The sequence below is a fragment of the Eucyclogobius newberryi genome, unplaced genomic scaffold (assembly GCF_026437365.1).
Source record: "Eucyclogobius newberryi isolate DKJ021-1_F unplaced genomic scaffold, fEucNew1.0.hap1 SCAF_18, whole genome shotgun sequence".
Classification (NCBI taxonomy): domain Eukaryota; kingdom Metazoa; phylum Chordata; class Actinopteri; order Gobiiformes; family Gobiidae; genus Eucyclogobius; species Eucyclogobius newberryi.
This window is the reverse complement of record NW_027315812.1, coordinates 21,239,400-21,266,277: the sequence shown is the minus strand read 5'-3', so window position 1 is coordinate 21,266,277 and position 26,878 is coordinate 21,239,400. Positions and strand designations below refer to the sequence as shown.

The 26,878-nt window shown below is 41.1% G+C and overlaps 3 protein-coding genes across 4 annotated transcripts in view; 2 read left to right on the top strand and 1 right to left on the bottom strand.

The window, feature by feature from the left end:
• The first annotated feature begins 2,361 nt into the window (after positions 1-2,361).
• Positions 2,362-18,632, top strand: LOC140364705 (tyrosine-protein kinase yes-like). Its single transcript, XM_072450993.1, has 12 exons — positions 2,362-2,543; positions 8,607-8,895; positions 11,487-11,586; positions 12,119-12,217; positions 12,446-12,549; positions 12,731-12,880; positions 13,964-14,119; positions 14,495-14,674; positions 15,266-15,342; positions 15,417-15,570; positions 16,511-16,642; positions 17,543-18,632. The coding sequence occupies exons 2-12, from the start codon at positions 8,616-8,618 to the stop codon at positions 17,749-17,751; spliced, it is 1,641 nt and encodes a 546-aa protein (XP_072307094.1). The 5' UTR covers positions 2,362-2,543; positions 8,607-8,615; the 3' UTR covers positions 17,752-18,632.
• Positions 18,633-19,452: 820 nt separating this feature from the next.
• Positions 19,453-23,019, top strand: enosf1 (enolase superfamily member 1). Of its 2 annotated transcripts, XM_072450989.1 has the most exons (15): positions 19,453-19,571; positions 19,682-19,784; positions 20,222-20,337; positions 20,517-20,603; positions 20,668-20,694; positions 20,783-20,855; positions 20,937-20,975; positions 21,114-21,196; positions 21,263-21,385; positions 21,791-21,925; positions 22,003-22,044; positions 22,119-22,248; positions 22,325-22,424; positions 22,499-22,580; positions 22,644-23,019. In XM_072450989.1, exons 1-15 carry the CDS (start codon positions 19,491-19,493, stop codon positions 22,719-22,721), a joined length of 1,299 nt encoding a protein of 432 aa, XP_072307090.1. In that variant the 5' UTR covers positions 19,453-19,490; the 3' UTR covers positions 22,722-23,019. The 2 variants fall into 2 exon arrangements, with proteins under 2 accessions (XP_072307090.1, XP_072307091.1); XM_072450990.1 differs by lacking the exon at positions 19,682-19,784 and having other exon boundaries at positions 19,490-19,571.
• Positions 22,814-26,878, bottom strand: part of tyms (thymidylate synthetase) — a 4,399-nt gene continuing 334 nt past the window's right edge. Inside the window, exons 2-7 of the mRNA XM_072450992.1 lie at positions 23,921-23,994; positions 23,642-23,816; positions 23,461-23,562; positions 23,196-23,371; positions 23,062-23,133; positions 22,814-22,978 (exon numbers count right to left, since the gene is read on the bottom strand). Of these exons, the coding sequence (XP_072307093.1) occupies positions 22,841-22,978; positions 23,062-23,133; positions 23,196-23,371; positions 23,461-23,562; positions 23,642-23,816; positions 23,921-23,994 (737 nt within the window). The 3' untranslated portion in view covers positions 22,814-22,840. The remainder of the gene's footprint in view (positions 22,979-23,061; positions 23,134-23,195; positions 23,372-23,460; positions 23,563-23,641; positions 23,817-23,920; positions 23,995-26,878) is intronic.

Genomic DNA, 26,878 nt, shown 5'->3' with positions numbered 1-26,878 from the left:
ATATCCAATGCGGTTGAAAAAATTATTCATACTGATCAAACTTATCATCTGATAATCAAGGAATGTATTTAATGTAATACATCAAGCAAAATCCCTCCCCCGCTCAGCAGCTGTACAATAGATGTGGAAAAGGCTTTTGACTGCATGAATTGGTCCTTTATGTTTTGTATCTTACAGAAATCAGGTTTTGGCCATAACTTTATACATGGGTCAAATACTTTATACTAAACCTATGGCATCTATTAAAACCAATAATCAGATCTCAAAAGCATTTATATTAAACACTTGAACCAAACAGCAATGTCCTGCATCAGGATTATTATTTAATTTGGTAATCGAGCCTTTGCCTGTCGAATTAACACAATAAATTATCATTGTATTGTGACGGGGTGCAGGGTGGTGCTAACCACTCTAGCCTCCCAATAGAGATTGTGGGTTCGATTCCCGGGCCAGTATCACATGATCTCTCTGGGTGGAGTCTGCATGTCCCCCTCGTGTTACCGTGGGTTCTCTCAATAGATGTTACTATTATTATTATTTTATTATTCATTGGGTTATGTTGCACCTAATGCTGAGACACGTTCCTATGTTTGCAAACTGTGTTCAATGACAATGGCAATAAACCTTTTCTGAGTCTAATACTAAAAATTACGCCCATTACAATTATTTTTTTTAATGGTTGAATGAGTTAAATGCAATAATTTTGCATTGCATTTTTCATTTAGCAAGGAAAAAAACTAGATGTTCTACTCAGCTGTCCAACTCCCAGTTGAAAGGAAGGCTACAACTACCAAGTTTCTTACACTACTACAGCATTTGGCTGTGAACAATCTAGACAATTATTTCATACATCAGAAGATAAAGACTGGATCAAATACAAAGTATCTAGATGTTGAAATACTGTTTAAAAAAAAAAAAAAAACTACCAAATGAACTGAAACAGAGTCAAATTGAAGCCACCTACAATATTTTGTTGTGTTAAAAAATACTTGAAATAAATTCAGTTGGATCTATTAACCTACCACTTTGGTTTAATCCAAATTTCACAATCAATAAAGAGGTAATAAAGTGAAAAAACAAGTATTCACACTAATAGTCCACTACATTATGACTATACACACAGGCACTAGAAATTACATTGTTGGAAAAACAGCTAGATTAGAAAATAATGAAGTAGATTACCAGCACACATGGGATCATTATATATATTTCTACTCAATCCTTAAAAATATATATAAAACATATACAAATAGCCTCTTTGTGCACTTATATGTGGTTTGAACATGAGGGCAAACCTGATGTTTCTCTGTGTAATATAATCCATGGTGTCTTAAATGGGTGTAATGCTGGACGCGGCGTGGAAAAGCTGTAGAACTTTTTTTTTTTTTTTAATAAACGGTAGTTCAATATAAGGCGGTAACAAGCGTTTTCTGAGCACTCAAGCTTCATTTGCAGGACAAAACAGAATTACTCAAACATGCAGGAATAAATTCAAATATAACTTTGAGCACACAAATGATGAGGAAAACACATAACCAGAGCCCATTGTTGATTTGGGATAATATGTACCCAAATATAGCTATTCATTAAATCACTCATTTACCTGCATGATTATGTTCTTTATATATATATATATATATATATATATATATATATATATATATATATATATATATATATATATATATATATATATGTATATATATATATATATGTATGTATGTATGTATATGTATTTCTGAATTATTATTTAATTATTGTTTATTGTTTTATTGTGGGGATTCAAAAAACAAAGGCTTACTATGCAGTAACGCAACACATCCACTAGATGGCGGCAGATGTCTGCGTTAAGACCGGAGCACGCTGGAAACGGAAAACGCGTTTATCTTTTCCTGAAAGCAGCTGCGTTTGGCCTGTATGTTTTTTGGATCTGGTGATGTCTGTCGCGACACCACACTGTGTTCACATTTTCTCCACAAACCCACCACTTCCTTCCCGTCCCCTCGGCCCTCCCGGTGGGTCCGATCGCACCGGCGGGATCCGCGTCTTTCTCCAGCTGTGCGGTACAGTCCCGCAGACAGGGGCGGCCATATTCACGGTGTGGGGGTCGGTGCAAGTTTCCTAGTAGTAGTAGTAGTAGTAGTAGTAGTAGTAGTAGTAGTAGTAGTAGTAGTAGTAGGAAGAGACATGGGACACTCTGAGCTCTCACTGCACCCATCCTTATCATGCCACGCTTGGATTATTGTCGCTATCTCGTAATAACGAACATGTCTGCCTGCTTTGTCGCCTTTATCATCCCTTAGGGCGGAAGACTGTGATTGAACTTGAGCTGGAACCTCGCTTGCCCTGCTCCTGCTCCTGCTCCTGCTCCTGCTCCTGCTGCTGCTCCTGCTCCTGCTGCTGCTGCTGCCGGATAGATCAGATGGGGATGGAGGCGGATCGGTCCCGCTTGGAATAACTCGTGATTTCTTTTTTCTTCTGGGGCCTGATCCTGCGTCGGACACATCCAAAGCAGCACGTTAAAGGGACGCGGAGTCGCACAGGTAAAAACGCCTTTTAGAGCGCGCGGTGATGGGGTTCGTTTGCAAAAAGCCTCGGGATGTGGAGAGGATCAAATGGGCCGACACACGCTGCTGCTCGTCTTGCATGTCTCTCTCTCTGACCTGACAGCAACAAAGGAATGATTTAACGCCAGTCCTACCCCAGGCTACAGATATGCCTGCCATTTTTTGCCATGAAATAGCTCTGTACTTTACTCATCATACATGCTTAATATAGTATAGTGGACATGCATTTTGTGGCAATCCCCAGAGGAGTACGTGAGCCCTCCTACTGCATCTTTAATCAGATCTAACACAACTAGGGCAAGGTCAGGAGAAGCCATTCTTTAGATTCACTGCAATGCTGCAAAACAAACACATGGATATTGTGCATCAAGCTGACACTGTTTGCAAACTGTACTAGACCCTGGCCAGGCTACATTTTATTGTGGTTTGCATAAATGTGACCTCATCATGGGAAATCTCCAACTTCCTTTCACTCAGTGCTGATTCAGATTCCTGCAGGAAGTCTAGTCCTCCTGTAGAGTCATAAATCTGGTCTATTCAAAGGCTGAGTCAGACTTTTTTTGTCAGCCTTGGCGCTATTGCTTTCTTTGCTCTTTTCCTCTGGGTTTGCTTCAGGTTTGGTTTGTGAGTGACTGTGGAGTTCTGGCTGCTACAGGTGGAGTCTGAGTGTGGAAGTGACTGTCAAGAGGTGCATCCACATGAAGCTACAGTGTGAAGTGTGCAGAGCGGGTCCTTTTGTACAGCAGATAAACCTGGAACTCCCTGAAGCAACTGTGAATGTTTGCAATTTCTCATTTGTCATGTCTGTATTTTTAAAAAGTGAGATTCATGTAGATTCAGGGGATTCAGAGGGATGAGAATCGATTACTATTGCCATGATATATTATCTTTTGAAAGTGCTAATGTACTCAAAATGTCATCGATAAACAGTGAGCTGAAACCCTAAATTTGTCTGACCTATTTCTAATTGTACAGCAAAAGTTCCAAGTATTTAATCATTTGTGCCTTTGAAATAGGGTTGTCAAAAGTGTCAAAAATCCTATACTATTTTTTCCCCTAGAACTAAATTAAAATGCACCTAAAGGGCTGGATTTGAATTTTCAAGAAATGTTTTAGAATAATTTTATGCTTTATAAGAACGAGTTCATGTTAGCATAAAAAAGAACCACTATTTTGTGTTGAAAATTGCAGTTGATTAAAAAAAAAAAAGGGGGTGATATTTAAATTGGTATCAAGTATCCAAATTTAGTATCATGAATAAATACTACAGCTAATACTGAAACTAATACTGAAAAAAACCAAAGTCGTAAGAAGAAGTCGTTTTAGAATGATCATGGTGTATCAGGACTAGATTAAAGCCACATAGTAATATTATACTATTGAAGATTACATGTCTAAAAGAGGTATTTTTATTGGTATTCAAATCTGTATACATGTTCAATATTAGCAGCATGATCACAATTTCTTCCCAGGTCATAATGTTATTGCCAGCAGTTATTTACCATCTTAATTAATTTAAAATCAAATTGTGTTGAGTATAATTAATCTTAAAAAAGTAATTAGGTGCATGTCGGTGTAATCCCTCATTAGTCCAGGAGTGTCCCACGTAGAAAAAGATTCAGTTGTATCGTCTGGACTCTGTTTTTCTACAATTAAGATTAGGTGCTTATTTTTCCCCCCATAAACGCTTCAGCTTTGAGTGTTATTTCTGTCGGACAGTTGGTTCTCGTAACGCTTGGATTCCCAAAATAGCTTGGCCCCCACTCACCCCTCAGCGTTCAGGTGTGCCCAGGGGACCGCTCTCTTCCCGAAATGGCTTTTTTCCCCTTTGACAGCGCAGAACCGCCTCCATATTTCTGTGTATCGATGTGATAGTTTCAAGTACAAAAGTACAGCAGTGTAGCCAATGTCACAACTGTCATAAATCAGCCCTCGGATCCTTGTACAGTGGCACCACAACGGTATCAATCACATCGTGAAGTGGTTATTGACGTTTGTGTGTGGCCTCCGCGGCTTCACATCAGTGCAATCACGGGACGCTTCTACAGACCCAGTTTTAACCCTTTGGCACGGGGAGGAATGTGCAGCATCTGTGACTGATCTGAGGCCAGCCAGAGCTCCAGGACAGGGGCAGCTGACAGGCAAGAGTCCCACTGTGTTCTGATGGATGGAGCCGGTCCACCAGCACAGCAGCCCGAGCCACGCCCATGCCAAGAGGGAGTGTCTGGGAAAGGGCTGAGGACAGACGGCTAATGCAATGTTTACTATGAGTATTTGGCAGGGCATGAGCAAGATTCATCACGATCAATCGAAATGAGTAAATCGCAAATTGAAGATGATCTTAAACGAGGCTTGACACCTTTAAAATGCAGGGGTAAATAGTGGTAAATGTAGATTATTATTTGTTGGCCGACCAAAGTCATTTATCCAGTTTTACATTTTCAAACTGAAATCAAACATTAGACACGAGGCTCTATTTTCAGCCTTCTTTTCTATGTTTGGTGGTGACAAATGCCGACAGTTGTTATTTTGTGGGTTGCGACTGAGAAAGGTTGAGGACCACTGGTTTAGTCGATGTATTTCTATGGGACAAGAGCAGAAAAGAGAAGACACAATTGCGTAGACGAAGCAAGTGTTTTACAGAAGAGGAAAAGATGCATTGAAATCACAAAACATAAGCTTTAAATGAAAAGATGATGAAACCCCATCAGGCATCTGCACAGCTAAACACAACTGTTTTTAGCCTGGATTTGAACATGGTCAGATGAGAAGCCTGTTCCACGTTTTAGCTCTATTAAATTGAACTTCTGAGCCCCATTATGCTCCAAGGTTCATACAGCAAACTTAAAGCTGTGATACAAACTTCAGTTCAGCCAAGTATCCGGTATCATAACATAACGCTCTATAAATAATTGACCCCCACCCTATGTCACTGGTGCAAGATAACTTTTCATTTCAGTCGTTGTAGAAGTTTTGTCTAAGTTTGTGTTAGCTTTGCACCTTGGCCTCTTCACACGCCCTTTATATTCTGCCCCATTGCCTGCCCCTGCACCTTCATGCAAAGTTATAGCATTTGTGATGAACGGGAAACAGAGTTTATCTTATCAGCAGTTTTGTGAAGCCTGCGTGGAATTCTGCCTCTGAGGTCAGCACCGAGACACAGGAAGTGTGGGCTGCATAACGATATGGAAACATTTATCACTTTGGGAAAGGTGAAGCTAAAGTTTGGCAAACCGTCATCTCAGAGATCTTCAGCTGTAAACAAGATGTGTGTAAACTCACTAAACAGAGAGGAACAAGAGGTCAGAGGTTTGTTGTTTTGTTTGTTGTCTCAGGCTATATTTAATACAGTTAATTTATGTCATACTGTTTGTGTCATACTGAGTGTTTGTGATGGTGGAGATTTTTGTATTTTAGTTAAAAAAAGAAGATAAAAGGTCAATTAACTAGCTTACTTTTGAATAATATAAGGGGAAACCAAACATAATAATAGAACCCTAACCTTTATTGTCAATAATATAATAAAATATCCATAATTGGAACCTAGTGGATGACCAATCGCATTGTAATTGTCTTAGTACATTCTTTATTGCAAACATATTACACTTAATAAATGCAGAGTTGAATGGCTTTACCAAAATGATACAAGGACATTTGTTAAGTTTCTGGTGGAGGTAATATATGTTTGAGGCCAGAGTGAACCATGTATTTAATGTGGTATTATAGTGTTTACCTAGAGCTCCAGGTGCTCAGTGATCCGGTTCCAGGCACAACAGCACAGCCTTTTTTAAGCCTTTTTGACCGGAATTTAAACAATAAGACCCTGGACTACACCCTAGTTTGACAGAAACAATGGTACCTCACCTCTCCCATCAGAAAGTACAGAGAAACTATTGGCTTATGTTACTCTTATAATTACATCTTAACCTCAGTCCCACCTCGTGTCTTTGCACTCGTATCACGTGCACCCATTCACCAGGGGTTTTCTTATGTTTGCACTGGAAGTTGTAGGTCATAGTATATTCCCAGAGGCAGTGGGATGTTGTCAGCAATTAGTGGCTAAATATAGCATCAAGGCAGATCTTCCTGCAGCTTCAATGCTCTTCAGGAATGATCCTGTGTTCAAACTGACCTGAATGTGTATCTGTACAACAGGCCGGCCAAGACTGACGCCAGCTCTTTGAGTTAAATTAAGCATGGTCTTTTGTGGCATGCACACTGTGACCTGGTGCAAACAGTGTAATGCAGGTTCACTTATTATTGAACGTCTGTACTTGGTGTTTAACAAAAAATATATATATTTTAATCAAACTCAGAAAATGTGTCATAAAAATTCATACAGTTGGGAAGTGCTCACACAACAAAGATCACACAACCACTGACCCCATTATTACTGCAGTGTTATTATCCTCCTCTTAAGTTAAACCCTGTGTTCATCATCATCATCATAATAATAATAATAATAATAATAATAATACTCTGCTGGCATCACTGCTTGTTATGTGCCTGGACACAGCTCAAACTGCTCCACTTTGTGTTCAATCACGGAGCCAAACTAGGGCCTTTAGTGCTGCTGAACCAATGCACGCTTAATGCAGTGTACGGACTAGAGGATCAGAAATTCTTATGAATATAAATAACAAGTAGTTCAACAATAAAGAACTTTGTTATGGGAAATTGTCAAAATCCCAGAATGTTTCCGTCTGCAGCGGCTAACATTCTGTGCTACAGTAAAGAAATAAAGAAATATGATTATTGACCCAACACTGTCTGCTGAAGCCACAGGCCCACCACAGTTGACCATCAAGACCTTTTCTTACACAGTTGTAGTCAGATTTAGCTGTCAAGAGCATCACTTTGCTGAATTGAAATGGACTATCTAACTTGTGGACAACATTATTGTATAATTATTATTAGGCTCAGGGTCATAAAGATACCTATGGCGACCAAAGTGTTGTACAGTATGAATCGACTATTGCAACATCATCCTAACCATATTTATAATAAATCATAATAGGTTACTTGAAAATGGCCAATAGTAAGGGAAATCCTCGCCCTATTAACCTAGAACTATTGTCTAATTGAAACAGCAAGGATTACTTTAAACATCTGTAATTGAATTGTTTTATTGGAGATGTGTTCTGAGTCTTTGGCTGGTTTCCATGCCTCCTGTTTTGCTGATTTGTTTGGCAGTTCCCGTGGAGAACCCAATGACCTGTGCTTTTACCGCTCCTCCTCCATCTCTCCATATCGCACTCATCCACAATCAGCTTCTAACCACTTTTATTTATCTCCGTGTGATTGGAACCCTGTAATCTAGTCAAGTCAAGCTCTGCATAGCGCCGTGACCATCAGCGCCGCAATGCCACTGTGCATATTTTTCCCTCTATAAGGTTTCAACTGCGGTTCATTTCTATAATGTGGTCTATCTCCAGCACTTATGCCAGACGCTTTTGCCAAATGAAACACTTCTGCCTTGCTGGAGCTCTGAAGTCTTTACGAGTGTGTCTCATTGTGTCCATATTTTCCGGTCCTTTGCTTGACTAAAGAGTCTCAACGTGACTCGGGCCAAATGATGCAGGAGCAGGATTTACAGCAACAGCCAAGGAGAAAAAATCAGAAAACAGTGGAATTAGTTATGAATGAAATCTATAAGACAGCAATGCAGCTTTATTATATACAAATATGAAGGGGAATCTTGTCTGTTTATCCATCCGCCTTATTTTTGTAGTGATGTGAGTAACAGAAAAATGATAGAATGTGTTCACGTATAAATTAATTTTCTGATTTCATGCTTTCCGAGTTTTGTGCAGTCATAATTCAAAGCAGATTTGGAATTTTCCCATACGTCCTTGTTATTACGAGGCTTATGGTCTTAGCATGTGTGCAACATTTCTCACTCCATAGCAAGCATTCCTCACCATATGCTTCAGTCTGTGTCAGAAACTCCAGCGGGAACACTTCAGTTTCTTTCCATTAATCCTAGCATATGTATTATTTCTTTCATATGTGTTCACTCTTCCTTTCTTGCCTGTGCAGGGCTCGACTATGGGCTGTGTAAAGAGCAAAGAGGACAAAGGCCCAGTCAAGTACCGTCCAGAGAACTCCACTGGGTCCGACCCGACCGCAGCCGCCGCACCACACACGGGCCATTACGGACCAGACCCCACCCAGCAGCAGCAGAACCAGCCCCCCTCCTCCAGCGGGGCCGGGCCCGCCAACTTCAACAGCATCACTCCTTTTGGGGGCGCCTCGTCGGCCATCACTCCCTTTGGAGGAGCGTCTTTCTCTGGGCCGGTGTCCAACTCGTTCTCAGGAGCTGTATCTGGTAAGACGACTACTGCGACACAATCTGATGATACTTTCCTGAGCTGTGTGGCTTTTATTGATGTGGTTTTGTTGTTGTTGTTGTTGTTGTTGTTGTAAGTATTTTCACATGTGTTATGCCACAATAATAAGGCAGTACAAAATGACAAATGACACAATTCCTTGTTTATAAAAAAAATTAATTATAATGGAGACGTTATTGCTTTGTACGGAATGCTCCAATATTAAACCTTTCTATAGTAAATCAGTGTCTCCATAGAGATTGTAATTTGTGAGCAATAAAACACCCACAGATGCTAAATAACATTGTAATTGCTTCCTTGGAAAGTATAATACAGACATTGCATTAAATATAATAATTATCCTGTATGTTGTTGATTAAAATGGTGTCAAGACTTGAATATACTGGTTTCCACTATAATGCCACCTAACCCTAAATTGAGCCATTTCAGTCCTAATGTGGACTTGTTTGGTCCAGTACTATTCTTCGTTTAGTCCTGGTCCTGGTTTAGTCCCAATATTGATGTTGTGAATGTGCAAGTGTGAACACATCCTTATGAATCACTGTCGCCCTCAGAGGCAACCGTTGTTGTGATTTTGGGCGTTACAAAAATACATTAAAAAGAAATCTCACTTTCAAAGACATGTTGTTGAAAATTTAGTTAAAAACGATGCTGAGAAATTAGAATTCAGTTGTAGTTATCTGGCCATCACCTTTTACATTTCTGCATTATTAGCAGCAGTGCATACATACTGTCCAGACTGTACTTCTTCCTAAATGATTATGTACTGTAGTATGATGACCGTAGTAGTAGGTGAGATATAATAATAGACAATGACGTAAATACTGTATGAATGACTCATTATTGTAATTGTCAGATTCGTTTCTGTCAGGGTTACCCCTAGGTGTCATGGCAGTGGTCAAAGGTTCAGATGAGTGTGAGTAGAAATAAGAAATATAATATATCGTAGTAACAGACTGACTGGATTCCTTTGTGTAGCATGTCAGTCAAAGTGTCTTTTAAAAAAAAAAATGATAAAGCACAAGTGACATCCATATAGTCGCTTCTCATCTGTTCATTGGAGGAAAAAGGCAATTTCAGATTCTCTAGTTCATTCTACGTTCAAAAAGGTGAACCATGGGAAAAGTTGGAAAAGTACTGACATCAAAATTCATATGTGGCTCATGTGTCTGCTGTCTGATAATGTTATAGATGCTCACTAGAACTAATGTTAAGGCTATTTTTGACAACTAGCAAGATGAAAGCTGGAAAGACAGATCTTTGAAATTATGTCAAAGAATTACCGTATCCAGAAGAGTATAATTCCCTGAGATAAGTTTATACTAAAATATTTCTGACCAAGTGATCCACAGAACTTGTCCTCAGGCCACGGCGAGCTGATGTGTTTATTTATGTATTTATTTATGTATTTATTTATTTATCTATCTATTTATTTATTTATCTATTTATTTATTTATGTATTTGAATGGGGACAATGCATATTGAACTATTTTGTCCATAAATATGCTCCACCAGGATCCTCAAACAGCTTCACTTCTGCAATTTGTATTCTAAACAACAAATTGATTAATTGTAAGAATAATCGCAAGTGTTGGTGGGAGTCAGGCCATGTGGGATTTTAAAAACAAGAATAGCACCCTCAAATTCGACAACCCCCCTCAATTTAACAATTCATATTTGACCAAAACACTGCAATGGTGACGCCAAAGTATTTAATGTCTGGACTTTCAGAGCCTGTTTGTAGACATTCTGGATTGGCTTTGGTGCTGTAGTAGGCTGGATGGGGCATTATCATAGCGTTGGAAATTGTTTGCAATCCTCTTGGTTTAAACTGTGGCTGATGGATCTCAAATTTGCCAGATTTAGCTCAATTTCTTTACATGTTTCTTTATATGAATTGTAGTGTAGTGTAAATCAAACCCAGAAATAACACACTATTGTTATGAGCCAGAAATGTGCCCAGATTATTCATGTCTATTTTTTTCAAATTTCAGCCAGATAATATTTGTCCTAATATGTTTGATCAGATTAAACTAGATTGATGATCCCAGAGATAAGGCACTAGTCTGCTGTTTAGGTGGGATTGAGGTTGTAATCCCCCGGCCGTGGGATTAGCCGCCTCTAAAGGGGTGAAGGTGGCGACAACTCCATGTAATGTTTGCTTTATGATGGAGACAATTGGATTAGTGTTGACACAAAGGCTGTCAGCAGCAGTGGATTTATGAATGTCATCTGCTTCCGAGCAAGGCTGCACTGTTGACTTTCCCTACACAGGATCGGAGGGATATTTAATTTGTGTTTGTGTAATTAAATTGCCCTGATGGGATTTCCATTATGGTCTTTATCAGTCTGATTTATTGACTTTTCTCTCAGCGGCGTTGTTGTGTCTGCGTGTCTCCTGTACAGAATAATTCCAGTCATATTTTCTGCACACACGAGCAGGGCAAATCAATAGTGTGGGTGCATCCAGGCCGTAAGCAAATAGATTACATTTGAGTGCTAGTGTCTCCAGCTCATTTCAGTTGTACATTAGTGTAAATAGTGCTTAACACGTTTATGTGTTTTTAAGGTGGCGTGACGTTCTTTGTGGCCTTGTACGACTATGAAGCCAGAACCTCTGATGATCTGTCCTTCAAAAAGGGAGACAGATTTCAGATCATCAACAACACGTGAGTATAAGTAGGAATTTATTTAATTTTATACGTAAGCAGCCATGTTAAACATTGTTCTGACAGAAACATCTTTTAATAAAGCTTGCGTGATTCCACTATGGATGTCAAGATTATTTGGTTAATTGTAATATAATGGTCATAACTAAAAGTAATAATAATCGTGACTCTTTTAGAAGCTAAATAAAGTATTTTTAATTCAATTAAAAAAATGTAAATGTACAATACTTTAATATCGCTGTTTTTGTCACATTTATACACATTGTTATTCATAAATCCAGTCACAAACATGAGGAATAATGAGGAATAGTAATGTTTTAAAGTTAACACAATGGGAATGAAAGAAAATGAAAGATTCCTCTGTTCGGGAATGAAATAATAACCGTGGACCTGTAACAATCCTCATAATGTGTAAACCTGAAAGAATGAACCAGTTATGTCTGTTTTACGGCCTCCTCTCTCACGATATCAGTCATCCCAAGGTGACTGTTAAATGCTCAAGTCGTCTGTCCTGTGTGTGTGTCCCCCGCAGCGAGGGAGACTGGTGGGAGGCGCGCTCCATCAACTCCGGGAAGAAAGGCTACATCCCCAGCAATTATGTGGCCCCCGCTGACTCCATCCAGGCTGAAGAGTAAGCTTTTGTCCCTGCCACTGCCTTTCATAACATCATTATTCCATCGACAGCCACCGCACAAGGAGAATAATGACGCTAGTATGAGCTCACCTCCAGATTGCATAAAGCAGTTTAGTTTTGCCACACAGTGATATATATATATAGTATATATAGCTTTCCAGGACTGGCTTTGGATTGTTAATGAACTTTTGACATGTGCTTTAACGGCAATCTGTCCGTGCACAGGTGGTACTTTGGTAAGATGGGACGGAAAGATGCAGAGAGGTTGTTGCTGGTTCCCGGGAATCACAGAGGAACCTTTTTGGTGCGGGAAAGTGAAACCACTAAAGGTGAGTCCTAAAACATTTATCTAAAGAACGTCAATAATGCGACTACGCTAAAATGATGTAAAGGAATTGGCAAAGTGTTTTGTTTTAATGCTATTGTGTGCACTGTATCTCATTTTCTCAATATAATATGTATTTATTTTTGGAAACTTACTGACCTAGTTTTCCCCCTCATTCCATCCAGGTGCGTTCTCTCTCTCCATACGAGACTGGGATGAAGCCAAAGGAGATAACGTGAAGCACTACAAGATCCGTAAGCTGGACAGTGGGGGATACTACATCACGACGAGGGCGCAGTTTGACACGTTACAGAAGCTCGTCAAACACTACACAGGTTTGTCTCGGATATACAGTATAGTCTTATTCTTCTGTCAGAGCTATTTTGAATCTCTAAACTAAACATTGGCCCTATGTCTTGCCAGTAAAGTTTGGTGGCTGCACTTTTTGCTGCTGTATCTTCAATAACCCCAGAGTATAGAAAATAGTCTTGAATTTCAATAATAGGTTGCGTTCATGTTGTTGAATTGAATTATTGCCAAAATGTTAGCACCTGGAAATACATGCTTTCGCACATCCGGGAACTTGTGCAGTGGCAACCGAGTCCGCCATTTTGAAAGGGGCACGACAGCACGTCTACTACATACGAAATCCAGGAATTATGAGGCCAAAATGCTAAAAACCAGCTTAATCTGTTTGGACATTGCTCTGTTGACTGACCAAGAAATGAGAGCTTTATCGTGTACCTTAGTTTGCAGTTATCGTCTAAAGAATGAAAGTATTAGTAGCTCATTATGCCGTAGAAAAGGATGCAGTCGTGTTGGTTTTTATATATCGCGTGCCCCTTTTAAAATGGCCGCTATGGGGAAGTCCCGGCTGTATGACGTCACCGCGAACACATGTATATATTTATTTTGTTATCTATGTATGTATAATCATGTCATCAGGCCTTTGTAACCATAGAGAAGAAGACGTTTAACTTTGTGCCAGTTTTTCTTTCATGTTGATGTAGATGGCCCAGTAATGAACCCTTAACCAGGTCAACAAATCTTACTTTTGACGCGTAAACACCAAATTCTACCATAGATTTCCAAACTTGCCCAATTCCAAACGTTCTTTTGAACGTTGTAATGTCACGTGAGCAAAACCTACTGCTGGTGCCGCTCCGATATTTAGCCTCCCGCCTCGCTCTGGCCAGAAGGAGGTTAAATCTGTGTGATCCCTACACTCTTGACTCTAGAGAGGCCTTTGATTCCACTTCATCTCATATATTTTTCATCACAGTTAGCATAAGAGTATCTAAATCCAGCTGCATCAAATGGGGTGACTCGATGCATGAAACGCGGCTTAAAAGAGCATCTGCTTTAGAGACTTCTGCTGCCGGGGTCCAGCGTAACCTTTTCATGTCGGTGCTTTGCAGAGCATGCAGACGGGCTGTGCCACAAGCTGACCACGGTTTGCCCCACGGTTAAGCCTCAAACGCAGGGACTGGCAAAAGACGCGTGGGAGATTCCCCGGGAGTCCCTGCGCTTGGAGCTCAAACTGGGACAAGGCTGCTTTGGAGAGGTCTGGATGGGTAAGGAACATGTTTGTTTACCGTTCAAATGCAATTACGCTGCTGGAACATTGAGTTAATATGGGCCAGCACTTACATAAACGTAATATTTGTGAACATTCTATCTATTTTGGTCATATTTGGGCATTATAACCTTCCTGTCGCTTGTTTGTTGTATTCTGTTTATCAAAAAAGATCATATATCACTCAACACATCTTTCCACATATAATTCCAACATGGTCTCCTCTCCTCCTCACCCCAGCCGCTTTAATAAGAGATATTTTGCCACGCATGATCGAACTTGCCTCTAATTACAAGCCCTAATGATGTTACATTGTCCTATCTCCCCAGGCATTAGCAGCACTGATTACCCCTCCATCTTATCATCTTAACAGGAACATGGAACGGTACCACAAAGGTAGCCATAAAGACACTCAAACCGGGAACTATGTCGCCAGAAGCCTTCCTCCAAGAAGCTCAGATCATGAAGAAACTACGGCACGATAAACTGGTGCCACTTTACGCTGTGGTGTCCGAGGAACCCATCTACATAGTCACAGAGTACATGGCTAAAGGTAAAGCAGAAGCATTAGACAGAGGCCTTGTTGTCTGAGTAAAATGGGATGCAAATAGCCTTGGCCCTTATTGTGGGGATTTTCCTTGTGAAAAATGTTGATTTGTGTCTGTTTTAATTAGTATTGAAGGATTGTCTCCTTGATTGTCTCTATTGGTTTCTCCAGGCTTGAGCCTAGAATGATAAAGCGAGAACTAAAGTGGTTTGTGGAAAGCTGTCATAGTCGAGGGCTGTAAAAAAATAAAATAAAATCACTACCCAGAGAAGAATCAATACTCAAACTTTTATTGATGCTAAAACTCATGGGAGAAATTATCTATACAGATTTTTTTTTTTGATATTGAGTTTCACACCATTTCCTTAATATTGAAATTTACCGTTGTTTAAACTATTTAAACACTTAGAGGCCATACTGTTGGTAAATGTCTTCCTTGGCAGCCTGAGGACGTAATCAATGTTATAAATATTCAATTGTTTACAGTGCAGCTTGTATTGATATAAGTTATTATTATTTATCTTGTTAAAATATTGACTTCTGCAAATGATGCTATACTCTGTAGCATACATTTATATGTGGCCATTACTTTTATAGGAAGTTTGCTGGACTTCCTGAAAGAAGGTGATGGAAAATTCCTAAAGCTGCCGTTGCTGGTGGACATGGCTGCACAGGTGGGCTGCTTATGGAACTGTACAAGGATTTTTTGTTTCATATTTGGATTCTAAACTGTCCTTTTTGTGTTCAGATTGCAGATGGCATGGCTTTTATTGAAAGGATGAACTACATTCACAGGGACCTTCGTGCCGCCAACATTCTCGTGGGTGAAAATCTGGTGTGCAAGATCGCCGACTTCGGTCTGGCCAGGTTGATAGAGGACAATGAGTACACAGCCAGGCAGGGTGAGCTGGACAAATGCACACACAACACTGCGTCAGGGTACATTATGCTGTGGGGCAGAGGCGTGACACATGGGCGACTCCCTGCAGCCTCTTCCCACAGTGAGGCAGACTCTCCTCAGCCTGAACCCCTGTTTGGAACACTGTGTTGTGTTTTCAATCTGATTTTTCTGTCATTCTGTTGCATGAAAGTCCAGAAACATTGAGGGATGTGCCTTCTGGTGGAGCTTTATATCAGTGGCAATCAAGGCAATCAGTGATTGGCCAATAAAATCTAAAATTACCATGTATCACAACTATATATTAATTATTTTAAAACATATCCAAATAAGCCTGTTTTACTACAGAAGTGGAGTCTGTGGCCATGTTCAGAGGCCCGTTCATGCTCCGCCCTCTAACATGAGCTTATAGAACCAGCTTCTTTTAGAGGTCTGCACATGCGCTCTGAGGACCTCAAACATATAGATCTATGCTCAAGCCTAGTTGAATAAACTTGTGTAGGATTCTTGGATGTTTGCTGGTTTTGCTCTAACTGTGCAGCTGCAGAGGTGAAGCGAAGCAACAGCAGCGCTAAGTTTCAACAAACTGACATAAAAACTATCTTTTAGAGACAAGTCTGTGTTTGTATCTGAGGCTCTGTTCATGATTCCAATTTCCAATTACTAGATGTTAGTTAGAAATACAGGCATTTAACAACATGAAACGCTAATTTATGTAAACAATTGGTCGATGAAGTCCGCTTCACCGACCAATTGTTTACCAATTGAGCATCAAACCTGGGTGAGCTAAATGGATAACCATTTAGCTCACCCAGGTTTGATGCTCACCCTTTATTTGTATTTTTTCACTTTTCTGTTATCCACTAAATATTAATGAACACCCCAGGTCTGCTTGCCCATCCATAAAAGCCACCGCTGACCACATATATATGTTCTTTCCTCAGGGGCTAAATTTCCTATTAAATGGACAGCTCCAGAGGCAGCGCTGTACGGCCGCTTCACTATAAAGTCTGACGTCTGGTCCTTCGGCATCTTACTCACCGAACTCGTCACCAAAGGCAGAGTGCCCTACCCAGGTAAGACACAAAACACTGTGGCTGAATAAAACATAGCGTGAGTGAGATTTATGTCCGGTCTTATCAGTTCTTGGCCTGACCATTAGCCGTCCCGCTGGCAGGCTTCTTAATGTGGGAGGATGAAGTGGACTTGTCCCACATACTGTTTTTGGTGCCTCTGCAGGGGAGGGGGCACCACCGAGCCCTCCCGAACACGCACATGAGAGATTAGATTGGACCATCTGTTTGAGGACGAGCAGGAGATTGAGCACCGCTGTTGTTTATTGCCATCTGCCAGACTGAAACCATCGTGGGATGCAAGCCTCGAGCCCGGCTGCACCCACAAATATTTTGACTTCTAATAAATCTGCTTTGCACTCATTAGGGATGTAATTTAAACTAGCATTTTCTTATTGAAATGAAATGTCCGTGTTTATTCTGACCTATTTTAAATTAAGACAGTGTTTTAGAATTTAGAACACAAAATTAACACACTAGCCTTTTTATCCATAAAATTATCCTTGTTTCCATAAAATCTTGCTTGTATTTTGGAGTTCCCTTTTAAATATTATAATTGTTTTGGTTTCTGTGCAAAGTTAGGACAGGAGCATTTCATTTTTACAGTAGGCTTGTCAAAAGTATTGAAAATCAGATACTAAAACTAAAAATTAAATACTCATTTAAACAAATATCTGTCTACTCACATAAATGGGAATACATTTGACCTTTACACTTTTAGAATTACCAGTATCTTCAGCTTTGAGACCACATTATACCTTGAACATAGAATTCATTGTCTGAAAATATTAAGTTTTTTATTGCCGTTGTGGTGTCAAAATCAGTATCGATCCTTTTCCTTAGAATCTAAATCAAGTTTGAAATGTTGGTAACACTAATGTAACGCTCTTGCATGTGCTTCAGGGATGGTGAACCGGGAGGTGCTGGAGCAGGTGGAGAGGGGCTACCGCATGCCGTGTCCCCAGGGCTGCCCCGAGTCTCTGCACGAGATGATGAATCTCTGCTGGAAGAAAGAGCCGGACGAGAGGCCCACCTTCGAGTACATCCAGTCCTTTTTGGAGGACTACTTCACAGCCACGGAGCCGCAGTACCAGCCCGGGGAGAACCTATAACCTGCCCACTCGGAACTTGTACCTCAATGTTAAGGAGGAAAACTATCTACTCTAACTCTCTACATATGACCGAAAATAGCATAGAGTCCGTCAACAACCACTACCTGATGTGTCACCCGTGCCCATCGTCCACAAGCATTTTCTGTGCATATTTTCTGATTATTTATGGTACGTCACAAATCATATCTACGTGTACTTCATCAAGACACGTGTTTTGAATGTTACTGTGAGAAGGATGTACAGTATGTGACATAAGCTGTGATCATGTCTTGCTTACAATAGTAATTATTAACTTATGTATTAGTTCAAAAATATAATAAATTAAAAGTTAAATTATTGGCAATAATTATATATCACCAAAGTTTAGTTTCATTGTAATTATTTATTGGCGAACCTCACATACTGTACACAGATTTAGTGCAATGTTTTTGTTAGAATTTCATCTTTTTCCCTTTTGTTTAAACCCAATTTGATTTCTCATATCAGACAACGTTTGGCTGGACATAAGTACTATAATCATATTTTTTCCAGACAGTCAAAGTTCTTGAGAGTGGAAGTGCTGAGAGTGGACAGCCGACGATGTGACAGTGATAATCCCTCTGAACTTCTGAGTCATAACTACCCATAACTTAAATGTGTTTCTACTGTGTTTTTACTGTGGAATACAAGCAAGCTTAGATGTTAGATATACCATGTTAGATCTTTCCAATTTCTCCTTCAGCAGCAGTATTATGAACATTTTTTAAATGAATGACTGATCTTGTGGCTTTGTATATTACAAAGTAGCCTACCCTTTTTTATAACTGCATTACATATTATACTCCAATTGAATGAGAACATGTTGGGGGTGAATCGTTTTTAGAATAAAACGTCATTTTACACTATGGTGTGTTTATTGTTTAAGTTGTCTCTTTAAATATTACATATTTTTTGTTACTTAGTATTGAACAATAACATTGACTTCGTTAAAACTGCAGAACTGCTACACCGGCTTCTTTAGTGACATCTGTAACAAGGCAGTGAATGGTCATTTACCAAGTTTTAGTATCTTTACAGACATGAGGTACCAGAGATTTACACACTGTGCATATAAAGTCTACTCCGACGTGGTAGTACTTAGTTACATACTTGAGTAACTTTCAAGAAATGTTACTTCTTGGAATAACATTTGTAAATGAGCTTCTGTACATTTGACACTATATTTCTATTCCTACTTGAGTAATATTGGTATTGAAGTAACAGTACTCTTACTTAAATAAAGGTTTTGGTTCCTCTTCTCAATGTGAGTAAGTGAAAAGCTTTATGTTGAGAATTTGAAACAGTCTGCATATGATCTGAACATAGTCGTGTTTATCCTTTGTGAATAGCAGATTGTATGCATTGTTTCATGTCTTGTCCTTCCAGACAGAGTTACATAAACTTCAAATTATAAATTACATATTTGTCCAGACAGTGGCTCCTCCAAATACTTTTTACTCTAGTAATTTCTTGGACTAGTACTTTGTTTACTTTGACTCTTGAGTGGAATGGCCCCATGGTTTGGCCCCATGGTTTGGCCCCATGGTTTGGCCCCTGCCTCGTCCCCTTTAAGTGAGTGAGTTTAGTTGACCAATCACAGCCGGGGGGCCGGCTTTACCAGTCTGTAGCAAGAACGCACTTTGCTTTGGGAGAAGCAAAAGCAGCCGAGTCTAAAGCATTTTACCAACAACAACAACAACAACAACAACAACAACAACAACATGATGCACAGAATAATGAGCTTGACGGTCAGAGACGTGAGATTCCCCACGTCTTTGGAGCAGCACGGCTCAGACGCGATGGTGAGTGACAGTCCCAAACATGTGCACTGTATGTTATAACATGCTCTATAACATGTCTATAACATCATGGTCTATAACAGCTTCTTCTCCTCACGTGTGTCTCTGTGCAGCACACAGATCCGGATTACTCTGCTGCATATGTGGTGGTTGCCACAGACACTAGTGTGAAAGGCTTTGGCCTCACTTTCACTCTGGGAAAAGGCACAGACATCGGTAGGACTTTGGACTTCTGCTTTGCTGAACTAGATCACAAGTTTGATTATAGATCCATGCATAAAGCCTGGGTTTGGATGTTTGGATTCAGCTCTTTTATATAATATCTAATCTTGTAGACTGCAGTTAGAGCAGGACATTGTGTACCCTGCTGCCATCTGCTGGTGATACAACAACCTCCCATATATAAAGGACATTTTTATTAGGCTGGTCTACAAATGTTAGAAAAAACATCACAATTTAGTGATTATTAATGATTACTGAGACGGTGACCAGACAGCAGTGAAATCTTTAATTTTCTTTCCTTCCCAATGTCTTCCCAACATTTTATGCAAGATTTAAAAAAAAATTACATTCAGGTCTATTTTTGGTCTATAAATTGAACTAAACTCTTGATTCCTACCGATCAATGACCAGGTTTTTCCTTCTTTCTGCAGTGGTTTGTGCCGTGAAAGCTCTGTCAGGCTTGGTCATTGGAAAGTCCCTGCAAGATATCGTAGGAGACTTTCGAGCATTTTACCGCCTCCTGAGCAGTGACAGCCAGATGAGATGGGTAATGCAAAAAAGCATAAAAAGTTACTCCAACGGCTTTAAATTTATGGCAAACCTATTCATTATGTGATTTGTATTCATGCCTGCCTATGTTGTTCTTATCAACTGCTTGGACATGTAACGGGCTTCCACTTACGTTGCTTGTATTGTAGCCTAAATCTTCTTGAAAATGTTAAACAGCTGGGTCCAGAGAAAGGGGTCATTCATCTGGCAACCGCTGCTGTCCTGAATGCTGTGTGGGACCTGTGGGCACGAGCTGAAGGCAAGGTAAGGCAATACAATGTTTTATTTTAAATATTTCAACACTAAAACACAATTCCGTCTTCTATAGCCCCTGTGGAAGCTCCTTGTTGACATGGTGAGTCACAGAGATTATCTGTACGTGAGTTAAATGTGGCTTTGAAGCAGAAAATCCCCTCTGCACCTGATGGGTTTTGTTCATTCAGGATCCAAAGCAGATTGTGTCATGCATCGACTTCAGATACATCACTGACGCGCTGACAGAGGACGAGGCTTTGGGTGCGGCTGATTTGTAACTCACTTACGTTACTAGAAAGAGCTGCTGTCTACTTAGTCTTTTTTTTTGTCTTCCTCATTCAGACATCCTGATGAAAGCACAAAAGGGCAAACGGCAGAGAGGTGAGTAGTGAATAGAGGCGATTTGCAGTGTTTAACAGCCTCTTAACCCGGGATAATGGGCTCTCGTGCTCCGTGGCCACTCTATTAAGACACACTTATCATATTCACTGACTGTGTGCACTTGACGTGGCCTTCCAGAGGAGCAGATGCTGAAAGAGGGCTATCCTGCCTACACCATGTCCTGCGCCTGGCTTGGATACCCAGACGAGCAGCTAAAACAGGTGTAGTTTTGTAGAACTCTACGATGCACACATTAACTGTCACTGAATCACGCGTGTGCTCTGAAGCTGTGCACAGACGCTCTGCAGTGCGGCTGGACCAAGTTTAAAGTGAAGGTTGGGGCAGATCTAGAGGATGATAAACGCCGCTGCCGTCTCATAAGGACTATGATCGGACCCAAAAACACACTGGTAAGATGTTATCCAAAAGCATATTATTTTGTTTCATTGTTATATTAAAAAAAAGATAAAAGAACGTACCTTTATCACAAAATGTATTCCTCTGACCATCTGTTTTAATATTATGAACAATTCTCTGTCAGTCAAAACATAAATAATGTGCAAAATGTAGGTAAAAATAGACCTATCTAATGTATAACAAAAACAAATCATTCAAAATTGTCTCAGTTTTTGTCACTTATTGGCTGTGTTTGAACGTATTTACCTAATTTCAGCCCATTTCCTGATGTGGACTTGTGTTCTAGTCCCAGTTTAGATATGTAATAAAACGACTGTATGAACTAAATTGTCAAAAAGTAACTGTCACAGATTACTTTACAAATTACAGCTCATTCTATTATCAACACGTTGATTTAGATGATAGATGCCAACCAGAGATGGGACGTGTCCGAGGCGATCAGCTGGGTGTCCAGACTGGCCGAGTTCAGACCCTTGTGGATCGAAGAGCCCACTTCTCCAGACGACATCCTGGGACACGCCGCCATCTCCAAAGTGAGACTGGATTATATAAACCTCATGCTCATTTTAATGCTCTAATGCTGTGATTTAAACTGCTTTTGTTCTGATAGGCTTTGGCTCCACTGGGAATTGGAGTGGCTACGGGGGAGCAGGTCAGATTTCAGATGGTCTAGATACAGTAAGTGTAAAATTACAACACATTTCAGTGACACATATTTCTCTGTAGTGTCACAGCAGAGTCATGTTCAAGCAGTTCCTCCAGGCTTCAGCTTTGCAGTTTGTCCAGATTGACAGCTGTCGACTGGGCAGCGTGAACGAGAACCTCGCCGTGATGCTGATGGCACACAAATTTAAAGGTACAGCACCTAAAATGGGAGGAAAGCGTAAAAAAGCTCAACACAAGCTTGAGCGCCGTTCTTGTGACATCCCCAGTGCCCGTCTGTCCTCACGCTGGAGGAGTCGGCCTGTGTGAACTTGTCCAGCATCTAATCCTGTTCGACTACATCTGCGTGTCGGCAGACCTCAATAACAGGTACAATGACTAGATTGTAATTCTCCAATATTTATGTTTATGCATTTCCTTTATTACCATTTACATTTTTATAGAATGTGTGAATACGTGGACCATCTACATGAGCATTTCACATGCCCTGTCGTAATTGAGAACGCACACTACATGCCCCCAAAGGTAAAAGAGATGGTTATAGTTTTAAATGAACACAAATCGATGCATTTTTATCATGTTTTTCAGAGTCCTGGTTATTCCTGTGAGATGGTGGAATCGTCTGTTCTGAAACACCAATACCCAGATGGAGAAGTGTGGAAGTAGCTTAAATCTTTATTTACAAAACTACCACAATAAAAAGAGCAAAAATAAAATTAATTAGATCAAAATACACTCTGATTTACACAGATAAAAAGTTGTTTGATTAAGATGCAGTTTTAATTTCAAACGGCCATCTGCATCTTGATGATTGGATGAGGGTTGTAGTCGCAGATCTCAAAGTCTTCTGCGCGGAAGTCGTCGATGCGCTCAACCTTTCGAAGGATGTTGAGTTTGGGGAAGGGACGGATTTCTCTCTCAAGCTGCAATAAGGGCGCATCAAGTTATTAACGCCAACATTGAAGTCGTTAATGTGCGTTATATGCTTTCCAAAAACACGACCAACCTGTATTTTGAGAGGCTCTATGTGATTAACGTAGACGTGAGCATCTCCCAAGGTGTGGACGAAATCCCCAGGCTGAAAGTGAATAAATATTAATACATTTAATTCTACACGGACAGTGACACAGTTGACCTTACTTTCAGTCCTGTGATGTGGGCGATCATGTATGTAAGAAGTGCGTAGCTGGCTATGTTGAAAGGTACTCCCAGGCCCATGTCTCCAGAGCGTTGGTAAAGCTGACACGACAGCTCGCCGTCGCACACATAGAACTGACAAAGAGCATGGCACGGGGGCAGAGCCATGAGGGGCAAATCTGCAAATACATATATAAATAAACACAGCAATAATTAGTAACAAAATGAGAGTGGATTTGTGGATTTCTGTCGTTTTATTGTGTTGTACCTTTAGGATTCCAGGCACACATAATAATCCGTCTGTCTTCTGGATTTGTTTTAATTGTGTCGATTACTTTCTGCAGCTGGTCCACGCCTTGTCCCGTGTAATCTGTCAAAATGGAGCAAAGTATGTGTCGCTTTCATCGCACTAAAAGAGAATACTGGCTCAGTGGATTTGGATCACATACCTGCATGCATGTTTGTGTACTCTGCCCCAAAGTGTCGCCACTGAAAGCCGTAAACGGGCCCCAGGTCTCCCTCCTCTCGGTCAGTAAAGCCGCCCTTGTCTAGGAAGTCACGAGAACCATTAGCGTCCCAAATCTTCACCCCTTTAGCAGAGAGCTCTTTGGCATTGGTCGATCCCTGAAATATTGAACAATGCGTTACAGATTTAGACATTTATTGATCCACATGGTTTACTACTTGCACTGAAAATGTCAAAGAGAAATCCAGAAAAGGTCACTCACTTTAATAAACCAAAGAAGCTCCTCAAGGATGCCTTTCCAGAACACTTTCTTGGTGGTTAAAAGTGGAAACTGATCTGTGGAAAGATACAGATGTAATACTTCAGAAGCCAGTATTATTTCAGTGACTGTCATGAGATGAATGAAAGCAAAGTATATGCAGTAATCAGTTTAGTTTATATCAGCTTTATATGCACTAAAGAAGACTAGCTTAACTAAGTATTGTAGAAAAAGCTTCAGTTGTAGTCATCTGGACTCAGTTTAGAAAAAAAAGACGTTTCGACTCTCATCCAAGAGTCATTGTCAACAAGCAAATTTAGGCCGGGAACTTTTTTTTCTCTAAACTGAGTCCAGATGATACAACTGAAGCTTTTTCTACATTGGAACACTCCTGGACGAATGAGGGATTACACCGACACACTAGCTTAAGTAATGAAAACAGTTGTCACAGCACATACTATTGCGTGTGTCTGTTGTACTGCAGGTGTCTGTTGTACTGCAGGTGTCTGTTGTACTGCAGGTGTCTGTTGTACTGCAGGTGTCTGTTGTACTGCAGGTGTCTGTTGTACTGCAGGTGTCTGTTGTACTGCAGGTGTCTGTTGTACTGCAGGTGTCTGTTGTACTGCAGGTGTCTGTTGTACTGCAGGTGTCTGTTGTACTGCAGGTGTCTGTTGTACTGCAGGTGTCTGTTGTACTGCAGGTGTCTGTTGTACTGCAGGTGTCTGTTGTACTGCAGGTGTCTGTTGTACTGGAGGTGTCTGTTGTACTGCAGGTGTCTGTTGTACTGGAGGTGTCTGTTGTACTGCAGGTGTCTGTTGTACTGCAGGTGTCTGTTGTACTGCAGGTGTCTGTTGTACTGCAGGTGTCTGTTGTACTGCAGGTGTCTGTTGTACTGCAGGTGTCAGTTGTACTGCAGGTGTCTGTTGTACTGCAGGTGTCTGTTGTACTGCAGGTGTCTGTTGTACTGCGTGCGTCTGTTGTACTGCGTGCGTCTGTTGTACTGCAGGTGTCTGTTGTACTGCAGGTGTCTGTTGTGCTGGAGGTGTCTGTTGTGCTGGAGGTGTCTGTTGTACTGCAGGTGTCTGTTGTACTGCAGGTGTCTGTTGTACTGCATGCGTCTGTTGTACTGCATGCGTCTGTTGTACTGCAGGTGTCTGTTGTACTGCAGGTGTCTGTTGTACTGCAGGTGTCTGTTGTACTGCAGGTGTCTGTTGTACTGCGTGCGTCTGTTGTACTGCAGGTGTCTGTTGTACTGCGTGCGTCTGTTGTACTGCAGGTGTCTGTTGTACTGCAGGTGTCTGTTGTACTGCATGCGTCTGTTGTACTGCATGCGTCTGTTGTACTGCATGCGTCTGTTGTACTGCATGCATCTGTTGTACTGCATGCGTCTGTTGTACTGCAGGTGTCTATTGTACTGCAGGTGTCTGTTGTACTGCAGGTGTCTGTTGTACTGCAGGTGTCTGTTGTACTGCAGGTGTCTGTTGTACTGCGTGCGTCTGTTGTACTGCGTGCGTCTGTTGTACTGCAGGTGTCTGTTGTACTGCAGGTGTCTGTTGTACTGCAGGTGTCTGTTGTACTGCATGCGTCTGTTGTACTGCATGCGTCTGTTGTACTGCATGCGTCTGTTGTACTGCAGGTGTCTGTTGTACTGCAGGTGTCTGTTGTACTGCATGCGTCTGTTGTACTGCATGCGTCTGTTGTACTGCAGGTGTCTGTTGTACTGCAGGTGTCTGTTGTACTGCGTGCGTCTGTTGTACTGCGTGCGTCTGTTGTACTGCAGGTGTCTGTTGTACTGCAGGTGTCTGTTGTACTGCAGGTGTCTGTTGTACTGCATGTGTCTGTTGTACTGCATGCGTCTGTTGTACTGCAGGTGTCTGTTGTACTGCGTGCGTCTGTTGTACTGCAGGTGTCTGTTGTACTGCAGGTGTCTGTTGTACTGCATGCATCTGTTGTACTGCATGCGTCTGTTGTACTGCAGGTGTCTGTTGTACTGCAGGTGTCTGTTGTACTGCATGTGTCTGTTGTACTGCAGGTGTCTGTTGTACTGCAGGTGTCTGTTGTACTGCAGGTGTCTGTTGTACTGCATGCGTCTGTTGTACTGCATGCATCTGTTGTACTGCATGTGTCTGTTGTACTGCATGTGTCTGTTGTACTGCAGGTGTCTGTTGTACTGCAGGTGTCTGTTGTACTGCATGTGTCTGTTGTACTGCATGTGTCTGTTGTACTGCAGGTGTCTGTTGTACTGCATGTGTCTGTTGTACTGCAGGTGTCTGTTGTACTGCATGCATCTGTTGTACTGCATGTGTCTGTTGTACTGCAGGTGTCTGTTGTACTGCATGTGTCTGTTGTACTGCAGGTGTCTGTTGTACTGCATGCGTCTGTTGTACTGCATGCGTCTGTTGTACTGCATGTGTCTGTTGTACTGCATGTGTCTGTTGTACTGCATGTGTCTGTTGTACTGCATGTGTCTGTTGTACTGCAGGTGTCTGTTGTACTGCATGTGTCTGTTGTACTGCAGGTGTCTGTTGTACTGCATGTGTCTGTTGTACTGCAGGTGTCTGTTGTACTGCAGGTGTCTGTTGTACTGCATGTGTCTGTTGTACTGCAGGTGTCTGTTGTACTGCATGTGTCTGTTGTACTGCAGGTGTCTGTTGTACTGCAGGTGTCTGTTGTACTGCAGGTGTCTGTTGTACTGCATGTGTCTGTTGTACTGCAGGTGTCTGTTGTACTGCATGTGTCTGTTGTACTGCAGGTGTCTGTTGTACTGCATGTGTCTGTTGTACTGCATGTGTCTGTTGTACTGCATGTGTCTGTTGTACTGCATGTGTCTGTTGTACTGCAGGTGTCTGTTGTACTGCAGGTGTCTGTTGTACTGCATGTGTCTGTTGTACTGCAGGTGTCTGTTGTACTGCATGTGTCTGTTGTACTGCAGGTGTCTGTTGTACTGCAGGTGTCTGTTGT

What these genes read in the sequence shown, in the direction of transcription:
- LOC140364705 (XM_072450993.1), top strand. Translation starts at nt 8,616, where the DNA reads ATGGGCTGTGTAAAGAGCAAAGAGGACAAAGGCCCAGTCAAGTACCGT. An exon ending in TTTCAGATCATCAACAACAC is followed by an intron (nt 11,587 to 12,118) that starts GTGAGTATAAGT and finishes TGTCCCCCGCAG; the next exon opens with CGAGGGAGACTGGTGGGAGG. An exon ending in GCTCGTCAAACACTACACAG is followed by an intron (nt 12,881 to 13,963) that starts GTTTGTCTCGGA and finishes GGTGCTTTGCAG; the next exon opens with AGCATGCAGACGGGCTGTGC.
- enosf1 (XM_072450989.1), top strand. Translation starts at nt 19,491, where the DNA reads ATGATGCACAGAATAATGAGCTTGACGGTCAGAGACGTGAGATTCCCC. An exon ending in GTGACAGCCAGATGAGATGG is followed by an intron (nt 20,338 to 20,516) that starts GTAATGCAAAAA and finishes AATGTTAAACAG; the next exon opens with CTGGGTCCAGAGAAAGGGGT. An exon ending in GATGGCACACAAATTTAAAG is followed by an intron (nt 22,249 to 22,324) that starts GTACAGCACCTA and finishes TGACATCCCCAG; the next exon opens with TGCCCGTCTGTCCTCACGCT.